The sequence below is a fragment of the Diplotaxodon limnothrissa genome, linkage group LG17 (genome assembly GCF_057381915.1).
Source record: "Diplotaxodon limnothrissa isolate DT_005_m linkage group LG17, D_limnothrissa_male_GT1.1, whole genome shotgun sequence".
NCBI lineage: Eukaryota > Metazoa > Chordata > Actinopteri > Cichliformes > Cichlidae > Diplotaxodon > Diplotaxodon limnothrissa.
In genome coordinates this window covers 10,699,778-10,716,185 of record NC_140612.1, presented here as the reverse complement: position 1 = coordinate 10,716,185, position 16,408 = coordinate 10,699,778, and the positions used below count along the sequence as shown (strand labels likewise).

General features: G+C 39.3%; 1 protein-coding gene across 1 annotated transcript in view; it reads right to left on the bottom strand.

Moving 5' to 3' along the window:
- The window catches only part of bcar3 (BCAR3 adaptor protein, NSP family member), a 74,691-nt gene extending 60,099 nt beyond the window's left edge, over nucleotides 1-14,592 (bottom strand). Inside the window, exons 1-2 of the mRNA XM_085375627.1 lie at nucleotides 14,545-14,592; nucleotides 4,056-4,194 (exon numbers count right to left, since the gene is read on the bottom strand). Of these exons, the coding sequence (XP_085231753.1) occupies nucleotides 4,056-4,145 (90 nt within the window). The 5' untranslated portion in view covers nucleotides 4,146-4,194; nucleotides 14,545-14,592. The remainder of the gene's footprint in view (nucleotides 1-4,055; nucleotides 4,195-14,544) is intronic.
- Nucleotides 14,593-16,408: the final 1,816 nt, after the last annotated feature.

Below are 16,408 nucleotides of genomic sequence, written 5' to 3'. Positions count from 1 at the left end.
AACTATTCCAATACTTATTTAAAGGCTCTTATTGTCATTCCAGCAAATATTCGCATGAGGTGAAATTGTATTTTGCACTCAGGTGCTTGTTAAGCCCAACAACAAGAATAAAACACATCAAGAGCAATAAATACAAAAATACTGGCAGACACCAGTGCTGCCCCTCAGCCTACTAATAGATGCACGTATGATATATATTTGAAGATCCTAGATGACTTCCATCTTGAGTTATGGCATTCACAAGATTTTCAGAAAGCAGTGCATAATAAAAAGGCTGAGACCACAAGTGACCTCTTATCTTCCAAAGTGTCATCTCCACCTCTCATCCTGCTGCTGTCATTACACTGTCTTAACACACACCCTGCCACACTTCCACACTCGCTGTGTTATTAACTTACATGACCTTTGAAGTAGAGACCTACCAAATCTTTGAACCATAACCCAACCTTCTATAGTACGCTTGTAACCAAACGGAAAAAAGAAACCCACCCAAAAAACCCCCACAACACACACAGACATGTACATGTGACACAGTGTGTCATCACACGCTGCTCTGAGCTCAGACCAAGGGCTTTTTGTTCTGATTGCTCAACAATATGACTATTCTCATGGCTCATGACAAACACTGCTCTATTTAGACTCTGAGCATGCAGTGGGCACCCATGAATGTAAACACACACAGACAAATTAAAATCACAGTGAAAGGGCGCACAAGCACACTGCAAGTAAGAAACTGCTCACCTGCATCCACAAGTAGCCAAATACATGCACACAAACAAACTCTGCCTCATCCGTGCACAAAAGTGCACACAAAGGAGGAAACGGTTTAAAAAAAATAACCCTGAATGGGAAAAACAAAACACACACACACACACACACACACACACACACACACACACACACACACACACACACACACACACGAAAAACAAAAGGGAAAAAAAGAAAATTACAAGAGATGAACCTGAGTTTATCAAGGTGCGTACAACACATGTGACAGATGATCACTGGGCTCAACATGCCTAAACAGCTCAATAATAACATGTTGGCAAGTCAAGAAAGATACTACATTTGTTCAGCTCATCACACACACACACAGTTCAAGGTGTGTGCATGAGGGGGAGCGAGAGAGAGAGATAAGTCTTTCTGTCTGTCTCTCTCTATCTCAGAATCTCTCCCTCCCTCTCCTGTCTTTCTCATCTCCGTCTGCATGGAACAGCAAGTTGACATGTTTTCTTTTTTCTCTGTTGTCCACATCACGCAGAGCTGAACAACAATATGAATTCCCATACCAGTCCTGTGGAGAGTTGACATAGCACTTGTGGATGTTGGTTTTGCCAGCGTAAATGTTATTTCAACAATGAAGGTGCAAGTAAATGAAAAGGCAAGCAGAGACGTGGGGATGTTTCCAGACATTAAACATCTCACTGTGGCGCAGTGATCTGGAATTTTTTTAAATACTGCATGAATCGATATTTTTGGTAATAAAATGGCCTGTTGAATTTAAATGTCAAACTCTTTGACATTTGAATCACGTGGCAGAAAATTTTAAAAAAGCAGCACTTCTATCTCCAGTGGAGACACAGGTTAAATTATAAGGTGGGGCTGAGAAAGACAACATCCATGTTCTCTAACTAAATGCTGTACGTTAACTGTTAACTGTAGTTTTGTGGATAATCAAGAGAAATCAAGAATCATTATCACCTCAAAATCTATAATACATGCATCCATTCTCTTCCTCTTATCCTCTCAACACAGAGACAGACAACCATCCACACTCACATTCACACCTATGGACAATTTAGAATGACCTATTAATCTAACCCCACTAACTGCATGTCTTTGGACTGTGGGAGGAAGCGGAGAGAACCCAAGCAAACATCCAACATCCAGGCAGATATTAAAAAAAACATTACTGCAGCAAGAAGTTTTGGGTTTAACGTGTTACTATAATCAAAGTACATACTTAGAAAGGATAAGAGTGTGACGGTTAAGTGCTAACAGCATCAAGTACAGAAACAACCACATTATATTGCTAACACAAAGATAGCAAAGAACCCAGAAAGACGATAAAGCTGAGTTCATGCTAATCGCAGTCCAGCACCCAGACGCTGAACTTCAACAAAGGCATTGACATACAGCCAGACTTCCATTCTCCATTTCTACCTGTGCATGTTTCTAAAGTAGAATCACAATGGCTTTAAAGTCTATTAGGGATGTTTTCATGTTGTGTTGTCAGCTTTCTTCTTATGTAAACCCTAAAAGAAAGCTCTATGTGCGTCTACATTAGCAGAGAGATTTGTGTTGGTGTGTGGAACTGTAACCCAACCTTTATGTTATTAGCTGGTAATTACATGACGATGCATTTTAGGTCAATTCACGGAGTAACGAGAAAGTAATGTAACTAGTAGTGTAACAAATTACTTTCTCTTTAAGTAACATACTGCAAGAACAGTAAGAAGTAGCATGTAATACATTACTTTTTTGGAATAATGACCCCAACACTGGCAAAGGCTGTGTTAATGATGTTAGTTTAGTTAGGTTTGTTTTCACAAGCATGGATGGCTCAGAGGCACTGAACCTCATGTTGTTGTTCTAATATGAATAGGAAGGTTAGCAACACTGCACTGACTTCATTATGAATGGAGGATGGTCAAGAAAGAGGTAGGGGATAGTTCTTAGTTTTATCCTCCCATAACAGCAATTACAGTGTAACAAGAAGTGCAAACAACTCCTCACCATCACCTTAAGTATATATGTCAGACCTTACAGAGACTTTCCTTTACACTGAAAAAAAAAATACACAGTGTACATCCTAAAGCATTAGCTACATGTAGATCTACGCTCAGAATTTCATCCATTTAATATTGAGAAAATATTTCACATAACAACTTATATCTACACTCTTTCATTTAAACGTGACTAGAATAGCCTTTTCTTGCGCAAGCTTTCTTGTATTTTCTCTATTATGCCTTCACTGTGCACAGATGCATTCTGGGTAAACATTAGCTAGAGGTAACGCAATAATTCATGTCTTATTGGCTCATGAATCTTGTCCCCTAGCCAAAGGCTGTGTACCATTCAGCATGAAGTTGGGTAATGGCTGAACAGCCTCCACATCGCTGTCCATTCAGGCCGGTGATGAAGTTTTATAAGGCTGCTTTAGTAGTCAGTCGTGGGAAACTGCCTTAATAACAACCACTATTTCAGTTGTTGGAATGCAAACATTGTGTGACTACTTAAAAAGGTCAGTTCATTCAAATTACAATGTATTTATCACTTACAGCTCACGGGGACAATAAAACACCTTTTATATTATTACTATCAATCATGTCACTTTCTCTAGAGAAACAAAGATGTTGTGCCCTCTGTATAGGTCTGTATAGATCTTCCAACTTAAATTAACTCAACATCTGATATATGATCATGCAAATCTCATTATCTGCTCAAACAACTGTTTTTAATTTTTTTTTAAATGTCCTCTGTAGTTTAAAATGTTTTTCCAAATCATCAGTGGTGTCCTTTTGTGGTTCTTCTTGTATTTGATTTGTTTGTTTGTTTTTTCACCCAACTTAGGACAAGACCTACCAAAACTAAAAATATATACGTAAAAGTGATAAAAGTATTATATGTCCTTTAAGCTGGCTCATACTGGAATGGATTCACTTGTCACACATTACTTTGAAGCCGATTGCCATTTGGTTGCCTAGGTAACCGATTCGGATCTCTAATCAGCGGTATCCCGCGCTCTCATTGGTAGCAATTTCAGTCATTTTTGGCATTTTTATACCATGTCTGAATACCATAGTTAAAATGATTAACAATCAACACTAAAACACTTCTAAAGCGTTGGCAGGTTAACTACCCACAGAAAACCTTTTCTTGAGCGCTAGAAAATGATGTTTACTTTCCAGTAAACATCATTTTCCTCAAGAGGTTTTCCTCTAAGCTTGTTGTTTTATATAATTTACAACAGCTTCACGAGTCATTTAAAAACTCGGATGCTAAAAAACATGTGGGTTGTGCTGCTGTGTGCGCACATGTACTTGTATTACCTCTACGCCATCATATTCCTGCTCCAGTGCTGTGCAGTACTGTGGCAGTCCCAGCTGACTCAACCATCGGGAAATAGACTGATGCTTCATGGTGACAGATCAACCACACAGATGCAGGCAGAGTTGACTCTTTCAGAGACTGAAACACAATTTTTTTTAAAAAGATCGAGAGAGAGGGAGAGAGAGAGAGAGAGAGAGAGAGAGAGAGAGAGAGAGAGAGAGAGAGAGAATATGTGTTTAATGAGCAGTTAAACATATAATACAATAATACAATTAAGTTGCAAATTTTAACACTACAAGTTGCCTATTTCAGTGTCGGATTTGGTGCTGTATGCAGTTTCTCACACATACACTAAGATTAATCAGTGTTTCTCTGCTTAGTGACCTTGTGTAACTAATGGCTCTGGAATTTGCCAGTTAATTATGAGCTGGACTGAATGGTGCAAAAGACTCGCAAACTATGATAAATATTTCCCAAACTAATTTCTGTGTGTGCCTGGATAATATCCGTCTGTATCTGTATGATATTAAACTGACAACTTTTCTTCAGTCTTACTCTTTATCGGTCTAATGAGCTGTTAGCAGTATCGCTACAGGACACCCCAGAGCGATGATGTCTCAATCTTAACTGATACTGATAATGCAAATCAAACTGTCTGTGCCTGTGCTGCCAGGGCCAAGATACACCCTGAAATCATTTTTAAAAATGAACATGATACTGGGGAATAACGCTGATATAACCAAAACGCCCTTACCGATTACCACCACACATCATTTTATCTGGAAGCCCAAGCTAACATTCACACATGAGCACAAGTCAAACATATAGTCAAACATAATAAAATGCATTCAGAAAGTATTCGCTTCCCTTGGATTTCACATTTTCTTATTTTGGAGCATTTTTGGTAACCTGTGTTCAGAATCACTCAATTCAGAATAACTCAAGAGCTCAATAGGAAACATTTGACTGATGAACAAATCTGTAATCGCTCTCTTTGCTGCACATCATTACGCTTTTTCTTTTTGAAAGCTAGTATCATTGTGTATCATCTGTGTGATCATATTATTTATATATTGTGTCATGTAGGTGGCAGAGTACATATGGGGTGGTATTGTGTTTCATGCATGTCTGTGTGTGTGAGTGGTGGCATGTCACATATAAAGACAGAACATCTAACAGCTTGTCAAGCAACGACGGAGTGACTGAGCACACGCAGCGACCCCCACCCACCCCAACCAATCACATTAAGTGACGTTATGAGGATTTACATTTTATCAGTGACATCCCCAAAGGTTGTCAGAACCTACCAACATCAACCAATGCTGGGATCCATCATCCATATTAATCTAACCTGTGTGTGCCATTATATAGATTAGAGAATAAGAGTCAGTCACGCAGTATAGGGACTCCATTCAGTGTCTAACACCATTTCCAGTTCAGCCCAATAGAGGTCATTTGAGAGAGTAATCTCTGTATATTACTCACCAGCATATATACAGTACATACTCTACACAGTGTATATTATAGGCATCAGAAAAAATATTCACTCCTCCTTAATCTGGATACTGAAGGAAGTTAACTACTGAAGGGATAGAAAAAAATAAACACTACATTTAACGCTCAGAAACATTTGCCTCACCTTCATTCAGCTATCTGGAGACAGGAGGGTTGCATTTCTAATCTGCTGACAACCAGTAATTAACTGTAAGTAACAATGTCAAGAATATTTATGTTTATTTGAATGTGACTTATCTGTTTGACTTAAGTTTGACTTATCTGACTGTTTTAATTCGCTTAATGCGCCTTATGGTCCAAAAATACGGTAATAAACTCCAAAAACAACTGATTGTACGTTTAAGGCTTTTTGGATACGTCAGCAAACGTTAACACTGAGTATATTTTTTCATTTGTGCAAACATCATATAAAAAAAATGCTGTCAATAAAACTAGCCAATACTTATTTGATCCGGATATAAAATTCTCTATATGGCCATTAACTTACAGTGAAAGCATTTCTGTGCAAGCTCACCTATTCTCTCTCTGTGTGTGAGTGCACATACATACACAAATGCACAGTCATTCACTTTACTGTCCAATTTCATTATGGTATTATACTGCCGCTGCAAACACACACACTAATATAACTAATCTCCGTACATTATTTGTGAGTTGATCCATCAAGCTGTATTGTTTTCCTAAACATTACTCCAAGTCAATTTTATGAGTACAACTGTGCCACACAATGCAACAAGACACTAATGATGATTAAAGTCAGTAAAGGACTTGTATCACAAAGTAGCCCTATAGCATCTACAGACACAGCAAACAAATTATCTAAATGGCAGAGCTTCCTCGTTGTCAGTGTCCATAGTCCACAGTTGTGGTGGTGAGGGGGGTGTGCTCCACTCTGACACTGGTGAATACGGTGCGTCTTCACTCCAATCTTCAAATGTAGGGTTCGTGGCTGGATCTTCAGAGACTAAAGATTGCTCAGTATCCCTGGTACCAAGTACCAAATATGTACCAAGTTCTGTCACTCTGATGGTTGATTGAGCAGAAGGGCTGGAAGATGCCATTTTCATGGAGAATTTCAAGCCCAACAGATGGGAATTACCGTTCTTTTCCAAAGTTGCAGCTGCTAGAGACACAGTGGCCCACTCTACGGTTTTTGAAAATTGCTGCCACACCTACCCGCACCCTTTAAGATCAACCCACTTCCAGATCACGCCCCCCTTCTGTTATTTTAAAAAGAAGACCGCCGTCTCATTCCTTCAAACCTTTTTTTTTTTAGCTCAACAACAGAGAGAAGTATGGCCTCTACAGCCCTGCGCCACCCTGCGGAGGAGGAGGAAAGTTCTGCGGACGAGGGCACAATATTACCTGACACGCGCGGTTCCTATCGCCCCTTGGAAAAGCCGCAGCAAGCGGACGAGCTTGACGGTTGGGCATCTTCTTTGTTCATCGATACCGTGAAAACCGCGGTGTATCATCTTGTCAACCTAGTAATCAACAAGTACCTCACTGACGAATGCAACGGTTGTATGTCCGATCAACCCCGCCAGAAACAGCACGAGTGTACGCGAGTGTTGGAGGATGACTTTTACGCTGAAAATTATTACAGCATCAGAAAAAGACTCCTCACCCCTCGTTTACGAACAACAACAACAACAACACGGAGAAGAAGAAGAGGGGGTCGTTTTACAATGCATCATAAAAACGCAATCATTCATCTTCCAACTGTATCTTTCTGTTCTGGCTTTAGAATCATTGGTTGTTTACTGAGCCGTACTTTGGGAGTCATACTGTTGTGATACTGGGGAAAAAGGGTAATGTTTGATAGACTAAACCCTTACACACATAACTTGAAAAACCTAAAGAGTGTGTGAGACTGCTAGCTGTGTTGTTCAGCAATAAACTCATCTACAAATGTGTTAGTAAAGAGTGACTTGTACTTCTGTCCCATTAAGCAATGGTTTAACAAATTTCACTGCAAACTATAAAAGGAATCTGGATTTAAATAGAACATAGTAGTGATGGATTAAGTGCAGGAAACACTAGTATGTGTCTATGGAACAAATCTCCTTCAGCGTTCAAATGACCAAAGTGAGGCCTACAGGCGTTTCTCTCAGTTGGTTGTGTTCAGGGAAAAAGCAGCTAAATACACTGTGACTGCTCCACATTGTTAGTGGGTTAACTCTGGATATCTGTAGGTTTTGTCAAACTTGGAGTGAACAAAAGCAGAAAAACAGTAAAAGATGCAGACGGTGAAAGTCTGGTTTATTTCATGAACACAATGAAACATTTTACAGTCCACAGAGCAAAGTAGCACACATGATAAATAGATACACATAACACGGACAGTGAGAAGTAAAACTCGTCGTCTTACCACATGTTATATTCTGTAAACTTAAAATAACCACAGAAATTAGAGTTTAGTGTTTTAAAGTCATTATTAAAAGCATGAGTCAACATTACTGAAGTGACACTTTAACGATGCTTCATATGATCGTGTTTATGATGATAAAACATGTTCTCTCATTAGTAGTTGTCTGCGCTGTCACTTGTCATGAAAATGTCCTGAGTCAGGGTTCCTCTTCAATTACCATTGATCATTAATAGGACGCACAAAAGATTTGTTGCATTATCCCCATAAACAACACGCTTTTATAGAAATCATTGTGACACAGATATTTAGATTCTTGCTTCACAATGTGCACGAACTCAAAATCTTTAGCTTCATATTTATAAAGTATCGCAAAGAATACACTTATACCATTGTATGAGCTACACTTCTTGTGAAAAACTGATTGGTAATGCGTTAGAGAAAAGCTCCTGCTGTGACCTTCCTTCTGTGAGGGCACACACTCACTCACACTCACACACAGAGAGAGACAGAGAGACAGAGAGAGAGACAGAGAGAGAGAGAGAGAGAGAGAGACAGAGAGAGAGACAGAGAGAGAGAGAGAGAGAGAGAGTGAGAGTGAGAGTGAGAGAGAGAGAGAGAGACAGAGAGAGAGAGAGAGACAGAGAGAGAGAGAGAGAGAGAGAGAGAGAGACAGAGAGAGAGAGAGACAGAGAGAGTGAGAGTGAGAGAGAGAGAGAGAGAGAGAGACAGAGAGAGACAGAGAGACAGAGAGAGAGACAGAGAGAGAGAGAGAGAGAGGGGGGGGGGGATTTTCACTTGTTGTTGGCTTTAATATGAACAGTCACATAAAATTCATTCCAGTTTTTTTTTTTTGCCTTTGCTTCAATTAAGATGTTTCTTTAAATCTACAACAGCTTCCTTTTCAAAAAGTTTACTGACATAGTAAGGAAGTAGCTAGGGACCTCAGTAAGTATGAGCAACAATAGCTTAGGGACAGTTTCTACAATAAACAGGATTTCATCATCTGCTGTTCGTATTAAAAAAATTCAGCAGACCCTCAGAGTGCGGATACAAACTGTTTTCAGCTGTAGAGGTAGAGGTACGCTTCATGTACTTATCAACATACAGTTTAGCGGAGTGGATTAGAGTGCATTGGTGCTTGGGCCTCTTTTATTTAGCACGGTTATACCATTGTGAATTTAGCTATACGAATATGCTCAAGAGTCTATCATATGTTTGACATGGAACTAAAAATTCGAAAATATATATTTTTTAAATCAGTAACTTTGCAAATTTGGAGGAAATGTTTTCGGACAACATATGTGTCACGTTTTAAAACAGGTTTTGAATAATTAGCACTGACATACAGACATTTATGTCCTGGGTATAACAGACATGCTTACCTTGTGAAAGGCCCTCGGATTTCTTGGAGCAGAGAAACACTCTGTATTGTTGCTTTTCTCTATTGTATAAGCAGCGCCCGACTGTCAGAAACGCTCTGTGTGGTTAGCAAAGTCGGCTCCAACGCACGTTCAAGTGAAAAAATAAAAAGTTAAAATGATATACCTTGCGGCAGTTGTGAAGTAGTGTGGAAGATACTGTGTGTCTGATGGGGTGTTTTTATATAGGTGGGGCTACTTTCAGTTGACCTCTGAGATGTAGAGATAAAAGAGCATGATGTAAGGAAGAAAGGTGGCAGGCCTTTGGAGACTCTGTTGGACATGGTTTCTGTTGGCCTCTGACATGATAAGACTAGTTGCATTAAAGCCATTAACTGTTTGTGAAGAAACATCTTTGGGCTGAGATGCTCTTGATAAGGAGCATCTTTTGTTGCTTTGTAGACTGTTGGGCACCTAACTGCACCCCCTCTGATTAGCTATGTGTAATCATCGAGTCTAACTGTTGCAGACTAGTAGATAATTATAAGACTAGTTGCATTAAAGCCATTAACTGTTTGTGAAGAAACACCTTTGGGCTGGGATACTCTTGATAAGGGCTCCTCTTTTGTTGCTTCATCCCTTTTTACAGACTGTTGGGAGCCTAACTGTACCCCCTCTGTCTAACTGTTACAGAGTGCGCCTAGGTGTGAATATGTGTTTTTAGAAGTATCACAGTTTATTTCTAAAAGAATACATGTTGTTTGCGGTGCTCTATTTAAAACTATTGGCCTGTGAAACTTTTAGAAAAGTGAAATGCCTCTAAAGTAGTTAAATCATCTATGTGTAATCATCGAGTCTAACTGTTGCAGACTAGTAGATAATTATAAGACTAGTTGCATTAAAGCCACATTGAGGTTGATACAGCGCAAGTGTGAATATGTACTTTTAGAAGTATCACAGTTTATTTCTAAAGGGATACATGTTGTTTGTGGTGCTCTATTTAAAAACTACTAGCCTGTGAAACTATTAGAAAAGTGAAATCTTCCTAAACTAGCTAAATTAAATGCTGTGTGGGAATACCCGGTTTTTAGAAGTATCACTGTTTATTTCTAAAGGGATACTTGTTATTTGCGGCCCTCTGTTTGAAAACTATTTGCTCCTAAATAGCACTGAAGAAAATGCAAAAGGCTCCTAACTAGTTAAAATACCCCTAAAGTAGTTCAATTAAATCATCTATGTCTAAATAACAGAACTCTGAGACCTATACAATCCTTTAAAAAGAGTTTAATTAAAACACATAATGGTTTCATTAAATAATACGCTATTAAACACATGTGAACTCATATGACCCCTGGACCCACATGCACGTGCAAAAAGTCCGTTCTCGCGCACGTGCACACGCACATGGACGCGGCGGGGGATAGGGGAGGGGGGGAAATGCCCGTGGGGGTGGGGGCAAAAAAGCTATAGGTATATTACTACTGTCCAGTCATCCAGTTTATGATACATTAGCAGACAATCCAGAGGCTTAAAACTCGTTGAGAGGTTTTTTTCTAAAACCACATTATGAGATCACTAGCATAAGCTTTTTAAATTTGTTCTCAATTTTAATCTACTTTTCTAGCATGCTTTATGTGAAGCAACTCGCAAGAACAAACAGAAATTGATCTAAGTGAGGTTCACAAACTGTCCATTTCACTTTCGCTTGTTAACAGATCGAGAAAGGTCGACGTAACGTGGTTACTATAAAAATTTGCCATCCAGTCTTGGAAATTTAATGACTGGGTTAACTGAGCTTGTGCAGTACAAGGATGCTAGTGAACCAGTGTTGGCCACACCCTGTCTACTACTGATATCAAGACCTTTTCACTGCATCTTTCAGCCAGATGCTTCGTGTAACAACTGAGTAGCGTAGACTATTGAACAGCTGTATATCATTTTAAAGTGTTGAGGCTTCTCCCAGATATTGCGAGTGGTTTATCTCATAAAGATTTTACAAGGCTCCACATGGCTGCTGGAAGATAACAGAGTCTTTCCAGATGATCCCAAAATCTAGGAACAAATCTGAAAACTGTGGTGGAGGTTTAAGGGAGTTGGATAAGTTGGGGAAAAACGTCATATATTGCATGCCCTTCTTGCCTTCATAAGGCAGTTCGATAGAGATGACAACAACTGGGCAAAGAGAAAGGTCTCATCAGAAATTTCTGGGATGTCTTTTCTACATTTTTCTTTAATATACAAAGAATGGGATCTGCTAGCATATTCCCAATAGAGCTGCCAGAACATAAAAGCTCAGAAGAAACCAGCACATGAGTACAAATAAAGTGAGCAGTAAAGAATCATACTGGAATTTCCAGTAGAACCAGGCAACAAGTTCACCATCAAGAAAACTACACTCTGTCCCTTGAGAGTTCTTCTTCCTCTCCTCTCCACTTCCTGTTGGTTTGACCTCAGCTGTTTCCCATGACCACATTTCTCTGGGGCGCTGTCACAGCATGCATTTTTACTATAGCATATAAATAGTCTCCCTTGCTGTATGATCTAAAGAGGCCAGGCTATTTGATAGATACTTACAGAATACCAAAGCAGCTATGGCAAACAACAAATTCAAAGGCCAGAGAAGCCAAGACAGCATTAGAGGACAATTTCCCTTTCCCCCCCAGCCACTGTCTAAAGCCTGTATTGGCTGCCTTTTATACTCCAAGGGCATCCATTTTGCCAATCACATTAGACTGACACAATCCAACCAATTGAATTAAGCTGCAAAAATAACATCAGCATCATCACCAAGGCAATTCCAGCTCCTGTTACTCAGCATCGCAGCAAAGTGTTTGATTATTTTAAATGAAGGGCACTGGGCAGAGAGAAGATGCTTTCCCCTCACATAGAACAAAAGGCCAACATTCCAGGTGGCAGGTAAGGTTTCTTCACGTTTGTCTGCTGAAACGCATCCACCAATTTCAGCTCACTTTGCACATTTTTCAAATGTCATACTCTTTATGCTACTATGCTATTAGCTGGAAAAATGCAAAAACAACTGGGGGAATTTTAGTTTTTTTTAAAAAGGGTGGGGCCACTTATAGAAGCAATACATAGCAAGAGACATAATCATAATAATGAGGTATTAAAACAAACTTTTGCTATTATAAAAAGGAAAAGAAAACCTTATTTTTTATATTGTTTCTATATGGTGTGCTATTTGTAAAACACCTACCCTTAGTTATGGTAATGCGTTACTGGAAGACAAACAGTTGGACCCAGGCAGCTCCCATCTTTCAGTATTTATTGTAAACTCAAACATGCAGTCATTTGCAACTGGAAATTATCACAGATGGCAGATCCAGCCATCTAACAGAACTGATTCCCCCATTTCAAATTACACACCACGCATGCATCTTTTCATTACTGATCTCAGCTGCTTGCCAGCATTGCTTTGCATCACTGCAGCTCAATGCAGGATACATTTGCAATACTTGGGCTTTGCAGGGCTTACCTGGCATAAATGTCTGCAGCACATCAAAAACCAAGTAGAAAAACCATACATCTATAATGTGAGCACCATAAACACCAATTTACTCGCTTTGAATGTGTTCACTGAAACTTGAACTGTGCACTGAAATGCAGGCAACATTATAGTTAGTCAAAAAACTCCCCGACCTCTTCAGAGGTGTGAAAATAAATATGTGAATGATGTGGAATATCATTTTCTCCCTGTGGTCGGGTGCTCGCCTTAAGAACAAGTCTGAAGCCGCCTTCAAAACATGTTTATCTGTAGGTTACAGTAACTATAGAAGCAGAAGAAATATAACAGATGAGGAGAAGTCAATGAGTTACCATAGTAGGACAAAATCAAAAAAGCTTTCTTGTTGCTTGTTCTCCTCTTAGTCTGCAAAAATACTTTTGAGTCTCTCCCCTTTCACTTTATTTTCTTTTAGAAAAACTTCTTGTTTTCCATCTACTTCCCCTCTCTTCATTTTCTTTCATCATCTGTGTTTTCCTCATCCTCCTCACGTCATGTTTGTGCATCCTTTTCATTTCCAGCTGTCCTCCCTACCATCATCTATGCATTTCTATCCATTTGCTCTACAGTCCCGTCTCAAAGAAACAGAATTAAATCTGCTTGGCAGCTGCCAGGATTTTGTGAACGCGTATATGTGTGCCGACGCTAAACCACTGCCCAAGGGGATATGTGAATTTAACAACGTCATCAAGTTATCACACACACCTGCATATCGAGCAAGGCCAGGCTTGCAGCTAAGTAGCCACACAACAGCAAACATCTTGTTCGTACGAAACGCTGAAAGACTTTCACCGTCCTCCTGGTCCAAAGAGAAAAGTTACTATCACACTGCACCACAATACCAGCAACTTTCATTTGGTTTGGATTTTTGCCTCCAAAAGTTACATTTCATTCAAAGTTTTCATTCTCTTCTCCCAAGATGATTTCAGCGTTTTATGGGATGCAAATTTACACTGATTTATTAGAGTATTTAAATACAAGCATCTTTACAACCCTCAAGGGAAAGAGGAAAATACTTAGTGTAATTTAAGCCCATAAAAGTACACAATTTCCAGTAAAGGATCACCTACACTGCACTCTTTCCCTCAAAGACAATACTTATAACAGCTTGACTGACAACAATTGATATGTGATTTAAATTAATATCATAAAGAGTTGTTTCACGCTTAAAGGTGTGTGTTGGGTTTAATTTTACACCCCTGGTTGAATCTCTGAAATGCTTTCATGAGCTCTGAGCCAACAGATTTCTAGCCTATAAAACATGACTGCAGATATGTACCCAGGATAATTTACAGCTAGTTATTACTTGTGTGGAATTTAGCAGTTCTGCAGTTTCATCTTTCTTGCTAAATACAGCAAAATGTCCTCAGCATGTTATTAAAAAAACAAAACCATCCAGTGTCTGAGGGATATTTGTGAGGAAGTTTTTATGCCATGTAACTTGAATGTGTCCTGCAATAATTGTAACTTAATAGTTACATTAAAAAGCCAATTTAGAAAAACAGTAAAAGAAGTTAAAGAAGTGAGTGCGAAACAGTTCTGCTTCACTTTCACCTCCAAGCACACAAAGTCTTAACTCCTAGCAGTTCAAACATGCACACTAGTTCAGTGCAGCGATTAGAAGGGATTTAAATGGTTAAGACTCTCCGGAGCTTTACCGTATTTCTCTCGCTTTTTTGCAACAAATAATCCTAAAGGTAAAAGTGCCCATACACCAGTCTTACCTTGAGAGAGTTGCAGAGCGACACAGACGGGCTGCTGCCTGCACATCTGCTGGGGATGTAATGCAAAGCTGATAGGAGACCCCCACTGCCAGAGTACTGATTACAGCACCCTGGTTTTGGGACTGTGTAGTCTTAGCGGGCAGATGGTATCATCCATTTCAGTTACTACAGTCAGAGAAAAGCCCCGACCCCGGAGTATCTGTCAGGACCGCAGCAGACAACGAAAAATTGAACTACAGTACGCGTCTTCGTTTTATTTCTCTAGTGCCAATTAAAAGGCATGTAAAAGTGGCGCTTCGTTGGCTACCTTACAGTTACCTTCTGATGCTGTGGCAGGACCAGGCGGGGCAAATGCAAATCAAGGTGGTGCTAATTGGCTGGAAAAGCCCTCCGGCAGCACTGTCTTTGGAGGGTGGAGGAGCAGGACTTAAAGGGTGTCCTGCTCTGTCAGAAAAGGAACCCGTGTGCGTGTTATCCGCTGTGAAGGCTAGAGGCGTTTCTGTTTCTCTGCACCGTCATTTCTTTTAAATTATGATCTAAATAAAACCCCGATTAAAATATTATCAAACGTTTAGGTTACACGAGACTTTTCGGGTTTTTGAGTGTAAGTTAAATCTAATTATGGCCATTGGGTTACAGACTTGATTACTGAGTCACTTGCAGGTGGTACAGTTAGCACCATTTGCGATTTATTTTCAAGAGCAAAGGTAAGCAAAATTAAAAGTAAAATATTTAAACGGATACAAAACTTTCGAACGCAGTAGCTAGTTAGCATTCCGGCTTAGACATCCTGATAATTTACATGCTAATCAATAGGGCGCCTTTTCAAATTAAGTTTAAACCAATGACTGTAGAAAACTGTTTTCTATAGTCATTGGTTTAAACCTGGACAAAAAAGGTGAAACAAAATCAACCCACAAATAGTCATTAGCCAACTCTAAAGTTGTATATACCTTGTTCACATTGTAGACTTTATTTTTTAGAAAAATAGAATTAATAACTTAATTAAATGTACGTTTCCACCTGGTCTCCCTAACTTTCATGTTTCGTCTGCTACTTTCAGGCGAAATCGTCTTCCTTTCAAAATAAAGACTGAACTAAAACCTAAAACCACTTAACTTTATACGTGAGTTTTTGTTCTGCGTTGTTGTTTGTTTGTTGTATTTGTCACCTCACTTTACACTTTGAAACTAAATCTGACGGTTTTTAAGTTACAAAATATAGCAAATCAATTCATCAAGAAACGTAAGCGAATCAGCAACAATCCCTCAAGAAGGGCTGATCCCAAAACGCATACGGCTCTTTGCATTATCACAATATCTAACTACTGGTATTACTGGGCAGCAACTGGGAATAATCGTGTCGTATTTAAGAAGGGACGATGCCATCTTGTGGAGGAAAATGAAAAGCCACAAAGAAATGGTTCCTTCCAAAGTAGCACTACCTTTACTCCACTAACGTTGAGCTTTGAAAGTCATATATTTAAATGGCTATAGAAACATTATTGGTATACAGTGCTAATCTGCACTGTATGTTATGTATTTCATCTGGAAAACTGCTTTTCCAAATATGTGGAAATTATTTTGTTCTGAGTCTTTTGAACTGATGAAATTTGAATAAATAGTTAATAGTGTGCCACGAGTAGTTCCCAAGAGTAGGCAGAGAGGAAATAGAAAAATGTATGTATTACCAGGTAAAATGGTGCCAAAAGACTTCTGAAATATTTTCAGCTGTCCCTTTAGAGATACAGTCACTATTTCACAGAGGTAATCAATCACTGATTCACTATATCTGGTGCCCCTTTGTAGGTTATCTACAGATACAGAGGTTAGAGGGCAGATATGATGGTAGCCCCCCTTTGGAT